Below are 12,828 nucleotides of genomic sequence, written 5' to 3'. Positions count from 1 at the left end.
CCTTAATGATGCAAGATTTAAGCCTCTGTCTTCCGCCTCAAGGTTCCCAGTCCCCGCTGCTCTCTGAGCTTTACCAGGGAGCCCAAGGGAGGGTAACACCAGTCTTTAGAACACCAGCGACCCAGCGGGCCTACAGCTGGCGGGCCCGACGACTCCGCGCCCGCCGCCCCTCAGCAAGCCAGGCCTCCAGAACCCGGCAGTCCTCGCCCCACCTGCAGCCAAGAGCCCCGGCCTCAAGATGGCGGCGGAGGCGGAGCCTGCGCGGCCGCCCCGGGGCGGGGCCTGTGACCGACGTGGCCGGGGGCGGGGTCAGACTGGGGGCGGTGCCAGCGGCCCAGCTCAGCCTGGCCGCCTCGGCCCAGGGGCGGGGGGCTTCGGCGGTCCTGCTGGAGCTCTCTTTTCTGCGAGGCAGGTTTGCGCCGTCGCTCCCTGGAGACGTCATGAAGTCCCCGGTTTCGGACTTGGCCCCGAGCGACGGCGAGGAGGGCTCGGACCGCACACCGCTCCTGCAGCGCGCCCCGCAGGCGGAAACCGGTGAGTGGCGGCGCTATCCAGGGGGGCTTCGGGAGGGTGGCGGTCCCAAGGTGGAGGGTGTCCAGAGCCGCTCAAGCCCTCGGGGGCTGAGATCGGGGAGCCCGATGAGGGCCCCCTTCAAGCCTCCGTCTTCTCGGATGCCCAGAAGCCCGCTGCCGGGCCCGGGAGGTGAGCGGCGCCGGGAGGCCGGGGCCGGGCGGAGGCTCCGGCGGGACCTCGGCAGGTGCAGCCCCGGGAGTCTCGGCAGGTGCAGCCCCGGGGGCCTCGGCAGGTGCAGCCGGCGGGCTCGGGCGAGGACCTGCTGGGCGCCGCGGGCGCAGGGCGCCGGGCGACCTTCCGTAGTATTGAGCTGGGGACCCTGTGGAAGAACGAACTGGGGGAGAGAACCTTGGAATGAATGGGCAGAGGGCGGAGCGGAGGACCCCGAGGAAAAAAGCGCCCTGGGGAAACCTGCAATTGAAAGCTGGAGGGCGGGACGGAGACGCGGACTCTTCCTTCTTGTCACTGCCAGCTTGCCACAGCTGCTGGTCCTCCAGCATGTGATCTGGTAGCTAGCTCCTTGGGCGTGGAGACAAAAAAAAAAAAAAAGGGACTGGGGTTAACTTTGTTGCGTATGCGGAGGGAAATTATTGGATAACTCAGCGAATATCTTGAAATTGTGCAGTAAAAGTTACGGCATACATTCCCCCTCCCCCCCCCCGCCCCCCCGGTATAGTTAGTTGTCTACGATGAAGTCGTAGCAATCTAATAAGTTAGGAAACGGGTAGGCTATCCATAGATAGGCTCAAGATAGGCTATCCACAGAGCGCTAAGGTAATTTGTCCAAAGCCTTGCAGCAAATAGAAAAGGATGTATAATACTTCACAACGCATCTTCCCTGAATTTGGGGAAATTAAAATATTTTGCTCTCATGCTTCTTTAAAAGAAATCAAAACTAAAGAATAAACCACTTTGCATGCATTCTGTAGTTTCAAAGATGCATGCTTGAGAAACAGAGCTGAATTAGAAATTTAACTTTTCTTGACCAAGAGCAGTATAACCTTTTAAGTTTGTTTTTAACATTACCAGATGGTGGCAGTAGAGGTAGCAATATTATAGCTCCATCTGGCAACTAGGTGTTTATTTTTGTGGACACTCAGGGTAAGCACTGTACCGTAGTGGCCTTTTATCTGGAAGTCGGACTTAGTTCCATAAACTGATCTTTTTTCATGACATATGAATTAGATTTCTATAATCCTCTTCTCTGAAATAATCTAGTGCGGAAACACAGAAATAAATGCCGTCATAAAGATATTCCCTAGAAACTACTATATTCTATTACAATTGGGAAATATATATATATGATCAAATTTTAGCTCAGATGTTAAACAGAGTAGTTGTCAGGAAATGCAGATTAAAACCACAATGAGCCATTACACGCTTACTAAAATAGCTAAAGTTAAAATGGCCAAAGATACCAAATACTGGCAAACTTATGTAATAACTAGAACTCATATTTTGCTGGTAAGAGTGTAAAATGGTACAAGTACTTTGGAAAACTGGCAGCCTATTAATATTTTAAAGGTAAACATGCATGACCATAGTACCACATAATGTTTATAGCAACTTTAATTCATAATATCCATAGTTAAAAACTGAAAACAACCTATCCATCAATCCATCAACAAATGACTGGATAAACAAATTGGGGTATATTCACACATACTCAGTGATAAAAAGTAACAACTGACACACGTGATGTGGCTAAATCCCAGGCACAAAGGAAACCACCATGTTAATGTAGCTTTCGGTCAGTATGAAGTTCTAAACAAGCAAAACTAATCTGTAATAACAGGAAGCAGATCATTGGTTGCATGGAAGCTACAGGCAGGAAGGAGTTGCCTGCAGAGACACTAGGGTACTTTTTGGGGTGATGGAAAAATTCTGCATCTTGACTAGGGATCACAGATATATACATCTGTCAAAATTCACCAAACTGTACACTTGAAATGGGAGCATTTTATTGTGTGTAAAATATACCTCAATAAAGTAGATTAAAAAAGAAAATTTTCATTCCTTTTGGGAAATAGAATGAGATGGAAATGAAATTTGAAAACAGTCCCTCCTTGATTCATGGGTTGAGTGTTCTTGTATAGATCTTAGCCCTGTTCCTCATGCCTTGAGGTGGCTGTCTTTATTATAACCATTTCCCCTCTTATTTTTACTCTATACATTACCTACAGGAGAGGAAAAGAAGATAAAAATAGCAGCAACACATTGTTATTTTTTGCTACTTAAAATGTAAGGGTTTTAGAGAAAAGTTTCAAGGTGTTGCATTAGTCAACAATATTTTAAATTAAGCTCTGTGCCTGGTGTGCTTTGACAAAGACAAGAGAGGAGCAATGGGAAAGACAAAGATGGGTATAACAGCTTTATAAGAGGCACCAGGGGTTACCTCCTCTTCTCGCTTGGTAGTGCCCCGGTCCTAGCTTCTGTGCATCTAATAGGAGAAACAAGATGACTATTAGTTATATTTTTATTTAAATTATGTTCTGTATGTTTACTTTGCATATTTCAGACATTGTAGGTGTTTTAAAAAAAAAACTTTCCATCCAAAATTAGCTTTTTAGTGGTGCCTGAAGGAGGAAATCTTCAGCTGACCTTAAAATCTCTCTAAATCTGTATGTTTATATACGTTTTGGCCTTCCCTGGTAGCTCAGTGGGTAAAGAATCTGCCTGCAATGCAGGAGACCCTGGTTTGATTCCTGGGTTGGGAAGATCCCTTAGAGAAAGGATAGGCTACCCACTCCAGTATTCTTGGTCTTCTTTGGTAGCTCAGCTGGTAAAGACTCTACCTGCAATGAAGGAGACCCTGGTTCGATTCCTGGGTTGGGAAGATCCCCTGGAAAAGGGATAGGCTACCCACCCCAGTATTCTTGGGCTTCCCTGGTGGCTCAGATGGTAAAGAATCCACCCACAATGCAGGAGACCTGGGTTTGATCCCTGGGTTGAGAAGATTCCCTGGAGGAGGGCATGGCAACCCACTCCGGTATTCTTGCCTGGAGAAGCCCTGTGGACAGAGGAGCTTGGTGAGCTACGGTCCATGGGGTCTCAAAGAGTCCAACACGACTGAGCATAGTATGTATGTTTTACTTATCATTTATGTTTGTTTTGGAACAAGTGTATATGAAATTAGCAGTATCTTCTCTACACCTATGTGTATAGTTTTGTTTATCAGAAGAGATAACAAAAGCTGATAAAATGTTAGTTATAACGTTATACAGCAGTTAAAACACCTTAGAGGCTAAACTACCATCTGGTGGGCATCATTTTATATATAAACAACCAAGAGCCAAAGAGATTAAGTTCCCAAAGATTGCTGTAGCTGTGTTAAAGTCTAACCAGAGTTCTAGATTTTAGTCCCATCCTCCTTCCTTGTCACAACACTGCCACATTTGTATAACATTTGAGAAATTCCTATTTGCAAAATGCTTAATCATTTTTGGTGACTTCACAAATTTGAAAGTTCAGCACTCACTCCATCATGGATAAGAGGACATGGTTTTGTTTTATAGGTAGTGCTTTTTTATTAAGAGAGCTAAAATTAAGGTATATTTCTATAGTTTTAAAGAACCTCTCAGGTTGACAGAATATGACAGAATTCTCGGTAACCTGACTGGTTTGCCTTTCAAGCATTTTGTTTTTCCATAGCCAGCTAGATTTCAGAGATGAACACCAAAGTAATGGGAGACATTGTGTTGCTGCAGATGTCATTGTTTCATTCTTTTCTCTGGCTGAGTGATATTCCATTGTATATGTGTATCACATCTTCTTTATCCATTCCTCTGTTGATGAATATTTAGGTTGCTTGAATGTCCTGGACACTGTATAGAGTGTTGCAATGAACACTGAGGATGCATGTATCTTTTTGAATTATGATTTTCCCCAGATAATATGCCCAGGATTAGGAATGTTGGATCATATGGTAGCTCTATTTTTAGTTTTTTAAGGAATCTCTGTACTGTTCTCCATAGTGACTGTATCAATTTACATTCCCACTAACAGTGTAAGAGGGTTCCATTTTCTCCACACCCTCTTCAGCATTTATTGTTTACAGACATTTGGATGACGGCCATTCTGACTGATATCTGGTTTGTAGTTTTGATTTGCATTTCGCTATTAGTGATGTTAAACATCTTCTCATGTGCTTTTTTAGTCATCTGTATGTCTCCTTCAGAGAAATGTCTGTTTAGGTCTTCTGCCCATTTTTTATTTGTCTTTTGTTTTTCTGAGCTGCATTAGCTGTTTGTGTATTTTAAAGATTAATCCCTTGTTGGTTGCTTCATTTCCAGATCTTTTCTCCCATTTTGAGGGTTGTCTTTTCATTTTGGTTATGATTTCCTTTGTCATGCAAAAGCATTTAAGTTTAATTAGGTCCCGTTTGTTTATTTTGGTTTTTATTTCCATTTTCTCTAGGAAGTGTATCAAAAAAGATCTTGCTGAAATTTATGTCAAAGAATGTTCTGCCCATGTTTTCCTCTAAGAGTTGTATAGTGTACAGTCTTACATTTAAGCCTTCAGTCCATTTTGAGTTTATTTTTGTGTGTGGTGTTCAGGAGTGTAATAATTTCATTCTTGTGCATGTAGTCGTCCAGTTTTCCGAGCACCACTTATTGAAGAGACTGTCTTTCTCCACTGTGGATTCTTGCTTCCTTTGCCACAGAGTGGGTGAACATAGGTGCCTGGGTTTATCTCTACTTTCTATCCTGTTCCATTGGTCTATATTTCTGTTTTTCTGCCAGTCCCATACTGTCTTGAATACTGTAGCTTTGTATTCTAAAGTCAGGGGGCCTGATTCCTCTAATCTAGAGATTGTCACACTGAGTGAAGTAAGTCAGGTAGAGAAAGACAAATATCATATTATATCGCTTATATGTGGAATCTAAAAAAGGGGGATACAAAGGAACTTATATACAAAACAGAAATAGAGATATAGATGAGGAAAACAAACTTACGGTTACCAAGAGGTAAGGAGGGAGGGATAAATTGGACAATTGAAATTGACATGGACACTGCTATATATAAAATAAGTAACTATGAGGACCTACTGTGTGGCACAAGGAACTCTACTCAGTACTCTGTAATGACCTATATGGGGCAAGATTCTAAAAATCAGTGGGTATATGTATATGTATAACAGATTCACTTTGCTATACCCTTGAAAATAACACAACTTGTAAATCAGATCAACTATTAATATACCCCCCAAAATGTTTTTAAGTGATGGGGGGAAGGAAGGCTTAGTGCTGATAAACCAAAGGAATGTATAGATTTTTCTGCTTAATTTAGATAGGAGGGAGGCAGGGAATTAGGCACACACATAAAAATTCCATTCCTCACACTTCCCACCAGTTGAAGGTTTATTTTTGTATGAATGAAATGTGTCTTGTATTTGATTAAATGGACTTTCAGAATACTGTTTGCACCGAAAATATGTTCATTCATGTTAGGAAAAGTCAGTTTTAGATCTCCTTAGACATTTCTTTGTGTTTAAAAGCATCTGGAGGCAGGGTGCCTAATTGCCAATCCTAGTTTCACTACCTAACCTAATCTCTCTGTGCCTGTAAATCAGAGAAAATAATATACCTAACTCATAGGGCTATTGTGAAGATTAAATAAGGTAATAGAAAGTGCTTGGAATAGAGTTTGGCATATAGTAACTGTTAATTACTATTATTATCATCAGTTAAAATTGGATTTTGCATTCCTCAGAGCAGCTGGCACCAAAAAAAAAAAGAGCCCCATTCTTCATGTCACACACTATTGGAACTTTATTTTCTAGCTTATAATGGCACATCCTCTGCTTTATTTCATTTCTTTGTTGTTTTGTTTTGTTTTTTGCCTCTACTATTCTTTTGGGGCAAGAGGCAGATGGTTACATTGAAGGTTCAGTTATACAAGCTTTGTATAGTACACACAAATATAACTTGTGTGTAATTACCGTCTTAAATATAAGGTATGGAGTGCTCATAGACAGCAACCATATTGCAGGATGAAGGGACGTGGCCTTGGGTCATGTTCTCATAATCAGTGTTAACATATTAAAGTAACTGAGTCCATTCTAGCGGTTTTTTATTTTTCTCTTTCAGAGTATAGATTTAAACAAGGCCTACATTTAATGTTGTGTGTTGGTTGCTCAGTCGTGTCCGACTCTTTGTGACCCCATGGGCTGCAGCCTGCCAGGCACCTCTGTCCATGAAATTCTCCAGGCAAATACATTTAATATTGTTGCATATATTTTAAAAATTAATATATTCAGTGCCTAACAGGAAAAAAATTAACTGAGTCCATTTTAATGGAATTTGTTTTCATGTAAATAGATATTAATTTGGGAACTAGGAATAAATAAAGACTTATCAGGAGTGGGTTACCCATAAGACAGGCTGTGTGTGTGTGTCTGTGTGTCTGTGTGTTAGTTGCTCAGTCATGTCCAACTCTCTGCAACCCCATGGACTGTATGTAGCTCGCCAGGCTCCTCTGTCCATGGAATTCTCCAGGCAAGAGTACTGCAGTGGGTTGCCATTTCCTTTTCCAGGGGATCTTCCCAACCCAGGGATTGAACCTGGGTCTCCTGCATCACAGGCAGATTTTTTACCATCTGAGCCACCAGGGAAGCCCAAGACGGCTAAGATTAGTTAAATATTTACCTTTTTTAGAAGCAAAATTTACTTTAACCATTTAGATAGGAACTCTTTTTTAATGCAGTTCCCTGGCCAAGGGGTCACTCATCCAGGCCCCCTCCTCTAGAGAAAGTCATCATCTTTGCGTAGGTCCGTGCCCTTGCCCATGAATTTTCCACCTCAGCCTCAGCCCCTCACCACCACTCAGTACGTCTCTGCTCCTCAGCCAGGCCCACTCGTCCCCAGGGTCAGACCCTCCCACCGTGAATGGAGGCCGGGCATCCTCAGGTGTTCACCAGCCTGCACTCCCCTCAGGCACCTCCTTACTCCAGCAGAAGCCCGGCCTTCTGGGCTCTCCACTCCAACTCCTCACTGCTGTCTGTTACCTACAGCAACTGGTGGGGTCACTTCCTTCATACTCTGCACTGTTGCTCCCAATCACCCCTCAACTCTCAGGGCCATTCAGCTAGACCACTCTCCCTCACATGGTCTCCCCCTCTCCCATTGCCCAGCCCTTTGCTTCATTGATCATAGGCTTTACCCACCCGACACACTTCCATCTCCTCTGCTCTAATTCCCCACTGTTATCTCGAGTGGCTTCTCACACACATCCCCTCAAGTTCTCAGACTCAGACGTGTCTGATGACTTCCTTCCCTCCTCAGTCACCCCTTGGACTTTGTCAGCTCCCATAACTGCCTTAACCTCAACTAGAATTCCTCCCTTCCTGCCTGTGTAACTGCTCCACTTTGACCTCTCTCTCATTCCATCTGAACTTTCCACCCACTGATGCCTCATTTATTTTTATGGAAGATTTCACATGGATCCAGAAGTAGAGAGAAGGTGTGTCTGTTTTATCTATTGTCAAGAGAACTTCATAGGTAGAACTGTGAACTTCCATCAAGAAACCCCTCTTGGAACTTCCCTTGTGGACCAGTGGTTAAGACTCTGCTTGCCAAGGCAGGGGACATGGGTTAGATTCCTGCTCCAGGAAGATTCCACATGCCTCGGGGCAACTAAGCCAGTGCACCACAGTGAAGGGTAGCCCCCACTCCCCACAGCTAGAGAAAGCCTACATGTAGCGATAAAAGACCCAACACAGCCAAAAATAAATAAATCAATAATTTTTTTAAAGATACACCTCTCGACTTTTTCACGCTCGCTTAGTCGTGCCCAACTCTCTGCAACCCCGTGGACTGTAGCCTGCCAGGCTCCTCTGTCCATGGAATTTTCCAGGCAAGAATACTGGAGTGGGTCACCATTTCCTCCTCCAGGGGATCGTCCCAACCCAGGGATCAAACCTGCGTCTCCTGAATTGGCAGGTAAGTTCTTTACCAGCTGAGCCACTGGGGAAGCCACACTCTCTACTTTTAAGCCCCCTAAATATTTGTATGCCAACTCTTGCAGACACTGCTCTCGGCATTGAAGGTAGACAGCAGTGAACAACATAGCTGAAAAGCTCCTGCTTTCACTGAGCATTCAGTTCAGTTCAGTTGCTCAGTCGTGTCCGACTCTTTGCGACCCCATGAGCTGCTGCATGCCAGGCCTCCCCATCCAATACCAACTCCCGGAGCCCACCCAAACTCATGTCCATTGAGTCAGTGATGCCATCCAACCCTCTCATCCTCTGTCGACCCCTTCTTCGCCTGCCCTCAATCTTTCCCAGCATCAGGGTCTTTTCAAATGAGTCAGCACTTCGCATCAGGTGGCCAAAGTATTGGAGTTTCAGCTTCAGCATCAGACCTTCCCATGAACACTCAGGACTGATCTCCTTTAGGATGGACTGGTTGGATCTCCTTGCAGTCCAAGGGACTCTCAAGAGTCTTCTCCAACACCCCAGTTCAAAAGCATCAATTCTTCTGCACTCAGCTTTCTTTATAGTCCAGCTCTCACCCTGAGCATTAGCCCTCTCCATTTTGCTTGCTTCTGGAGTCAGAATCACACTCCAGCACTTTATTTTCTTGCTCATACTCTAAACTCCTTTAACCTCTTACTTTGTCACCGCATCCGTCTCAGTATGAGCTATCTGCCTACCTGGTGCTTGCCTCTGAGTACAGGCAAGGTGTGCCTCAAGGTCAAACACAAGGGCAGATTGTTCACCCCAGTTTTGGGTGGATGTTCACTTACTGAGCAATTCTGTATGTTTCACCGGGAACGTCACACCCCCACTCTCTTCAATAGCTTCTTTTTCATCTCTTAATTTCTCATAAATGAGAAATAACCTTGATACCTAACATACATGCATGCCCAGTGGCTTCAGCCATGTCCAACTCTTTGCCACCCTGTGGACTGCAGCCCGCCAGGCTTCTCTGTCCATGGGATTCTCTAGGCAAGAATACTGGAGTGGGTTGCCATGCCCTCCTCCAGGGAATGTTCCTGACCCAGGGATTGAACCCACACCTCCTGTGTCTCCTGCACTGCAGGCTGATTCTTTACCCACTGAGCCACCTGGGAAGCCCTGATTACCTCCCTTCCTAATATCCAGAGAAAGCATTATAATAACAACAGTTCACAGTAATTGAAGCATATTATGTGTGTTCTAAATATTTTATATGTACAACCCCAGTAATCCTTATAACCATAATCTAAAACATTTAGACTGATAATTGAGCTCAATCATTATTGCCTGTTGTTTTTGTTATTAAATTAAGAAACCAGTGTTCCACTCAGTTACTGCAGCATCATAGTCCAGCCCCATCAGGTCAGCTGCTGTTTCCTGCTCCTCTTTTTTATATTAACTTGTTTTTAATTTTTATTTTTTTTTAAATTGGAGGATGATTGTTTTACAATGTTGTATTGGTTTCTGCCATTATGACAACTCGAATCAGTCATATATGTTTACATTCCCCCTCCCTCTTGAGCCTCCCCCCGCTTCCCACCCCACCTGTCTAGGTCGTTACAGAATACCATGCTGGGCCTCCTCTGTGTGTAGCAGTTTCCCACCAGCCATCTCTTCTCCACATGGTAGTGTATATGTGTCATTGCTCCTTTCTCAAGTCGTCCTGTTCATCCGGCCCTGTCCTTCCCCTGTTGTGTCCACGAGTTCGTTCTCTATATCAGTATCTCCATTTCTCCCCTGTTAACAGGACCATCAGTACTATTTTTCTAGATTCCATATATATGATGAGTTAAAACATGATATATTTTTTTTCCTCTTTCTGACTTTGTTGCTGCTGTTCAGTTGCTGAGTCGTGCGTGACTCCATGTGTGACCCCATGGACTATATATAGCACACTATCCTTCACCGTCTCCCGGAGTTTGTTCAAATTCCTGTCTGCTGAATCAGTGACGCTACCTAACCCTTCCTAACCTTTGCTATCTAACCCTTGCTATCTAACTGATGCTTCAGCCCTTCCAATGAATATTCAGGGTTGATTTCCTTTAGGATTGACTGGTCTGATATCCGTGCAGTCCATGGAACTCTCAACAATCTAGCAGGGTGGTATGGGGTGGGAGGTGGAAGGGAGGTTCAAGGGGAAGGGGACGTAGGGGTACCTATGGTAGATTCACTTGATATATAGCAGAAACCAATACAGTATTGTAAAGCAATTATCCTCCAATTAAAAATAAGTAAGTTTTTTTTTAAAAAAAGAGTCTTCTCCAGCACCACAATTCAGAAGAATCAGTTCTTTGGCACTCAGCCTTTTTTATGGTCCAACTCTCCTATCTATACATGACTACTGGAAAAAACCATAGCTTTGACTGTATGGACCTTTGTTGGCAAAGTGATGTCTCTGCTTTTTAATATGCTGTCTAGGATTGTCATAGGTTTCCTTCCAAGGAGCAAGCGTCTTTTAATTCCATGGCTGCAGTCACCATCTGCGGTGATTTTGGAGCCCAAGACTTAATAACGGGTTCTTGGTTCAGCCACCTCACTACAACTGACTCAAATTCATTCCCTTTTATGACCATTGTATATATGGGCCGCATCTTCTTAATTCATTCATCTATCAATGGACATCTAACTGTGATCAGAAATCTTTCAACAAACAAAAGCCCAGGGCCAGATGGCTTCCTGCCCCTTTCGTGCTCACTCCTCTTGTTTCCACTGTGCTTGCCCTGCCTATGTTTGCATCACTCTCCCTCCGCTAGCCTGCCCGTGGCTTCTTGCTTACGGATGACGATCCAGTGCCGTGTTCCTTCTCCCAGAGGTCTTCCTTGACCATCCCCGACCCCACACACAGCATGCTCACGTCCCTCTTTAGTCCCGCGTTACACACGTGTGTGGATTGTAGCCCTGTATCTCATCGGTATGACGTTCTCCAGGGTAAATGGGAAAGGAATTCTCTGTTACTGCCTGCCCTTCAGTAACTTCATCGAATCTACACACAACCCAGTGAGGTGGATGGCGGTCACCTCATTTGGCAGCGGAGAAGCCTGATAATGGAAACTCTTAGCGGCCGTCCCCCAAGACGCACCACCAGTGAAAATCAGAGCTGAGTTTCCACCAGCAGGTCTGCTTTGATCTAAATCAGCCTGTGTTCTTTCAGCTACACCTACTTCACATTCCTAAGTTGAAACCATGTTTTAGAAGCTGCCGTTTGTTTTGATGGGTGCTCCACTCGTTATGCAAGCATGGTTTTACTTGGAATTTGATTTCTGTATGGCGGGTGCCCAATGAATGCACTCTCTCATTGTCACGCAAGCGCACTTTTCTTGGACCAGGTTCAAACACTGGCCACATTCACAGGTACATTTTGCTCTGTCACCATGCGTTCCTTTATTCTTGTCATACTTTCTTGAAATAAAATCTTTCCAACTGATTTGTAATCTACAACCATTTTTTTAAAACTGGGAACCATTTATTTGTAATATTTCTTAAAACCTCATAGTCATATACTTTGTGACTTCTGTGTTGGCGTTTTCTTTTCTGATTATTGAATGTGCCTCCCAAAGTTAAAATTGCCTCATCTGTAACTACTAGGTCAGATTTTCAAGTAATTGCATTGGTAATTTGAAATCGTTTTACTCATTTTTTTCTCTACTTCCCAAGTTTCTGGCACCAGGGATGGGGGAAGGGATAGTTAGAGAGTTTGGGATGGATGTGTACACACTGCTGTATTTAAAATGGATAACCAACAAGGACCTAATATATAGCACAGGGAACTCTGCTCAATGTTCTGTGGCAGCTTGGATGGCAGGGAAGTTTGGGGGAGAATGGATACATGTATATGTGTGGCTGAATCCCTTTGCCACCCACCTGAAACTTTAACAACATTGTTAATCGGGCTATACTCCAATACAAAATAAAAGGCTTAATTAAAAAAAAAAAAAAACCATGCCTTGTAGTTTGCAAACTGTCCTTAATTAAACAGCTGCCAATTTGCTTGGGGTGGAGAGCAAGAGTAATTAGATTCAGGTGACAGAGGCAGTGTGAATGAAACTTTAGAAATAGAGTTTCCACAGGTCTGGATTGAACTGTGGCAGGTGGTGCCACAGTTCAAACACCAGCTCTACTCTCGAGAAACGAATCAAGAATGCCAAACGAAAAATTCTCTGTTAAAAGATGCCAATCTTTCATAAAGCTAAAATTGATAGCAGTTGTTAAGTGTGTGAGTGCTTACAGAGAAGTGAGTTGGATTACAGTACATTAATATACACTCAGTGCAGTTGTGCTGTGTTCATTAAATCTGTATC

General features: G+C 43.9%; 1 protein-coding gene across 5 annotated transcripts in view; it reads left to right on the top strand.

Annotated features, from left to right (window-relative positions):
* The first annotated feature begins 316 nt into the window (after window positions 1–316).
* Window positions 317–12,828, top strand: part of SLC17A5 (solute carrier family 17 member 5) — a 72,494-nt gene continuing 59,982 nt past the window's right edge. For 3 of the 5 annotated variants that reach the window (XM_061132049.1, XM_061132050.1, XM_061132046.1), the window contains exon 1: window positions 317–534. In XM_061132049.1, the coding sequence (XP_060988032.1) occupies window positions 441–534 (94 nt within the window). In that variant the 5' untranslated portion in view covers window positions 317–440. Of the gene's footprint in view, window positions 535–8,465; window positions 8,514–12,828 lie in introns of all 5 variants that reach the window. The other 2 variants (XM_061132047.1, XM_061132045.1) reach the window with 1 other exon arrangement.

Source organism: Dama dama, chromosome 28 (assembly GCF_033118175.1).
Source record: "Dama dama isolate Ldn47 chromosome 28, ASM3311817v1, whole genome shotgun sequence".
NCBI classification, from domain to species: Eukaryota; Metazoa; Chordata; class Mammalia; order Artiodactyla; family Cervidae; genus Dama; species Dama dama.
This window is presented reverse-complemented; position numbering and strand designations above follow the sequence as displayed.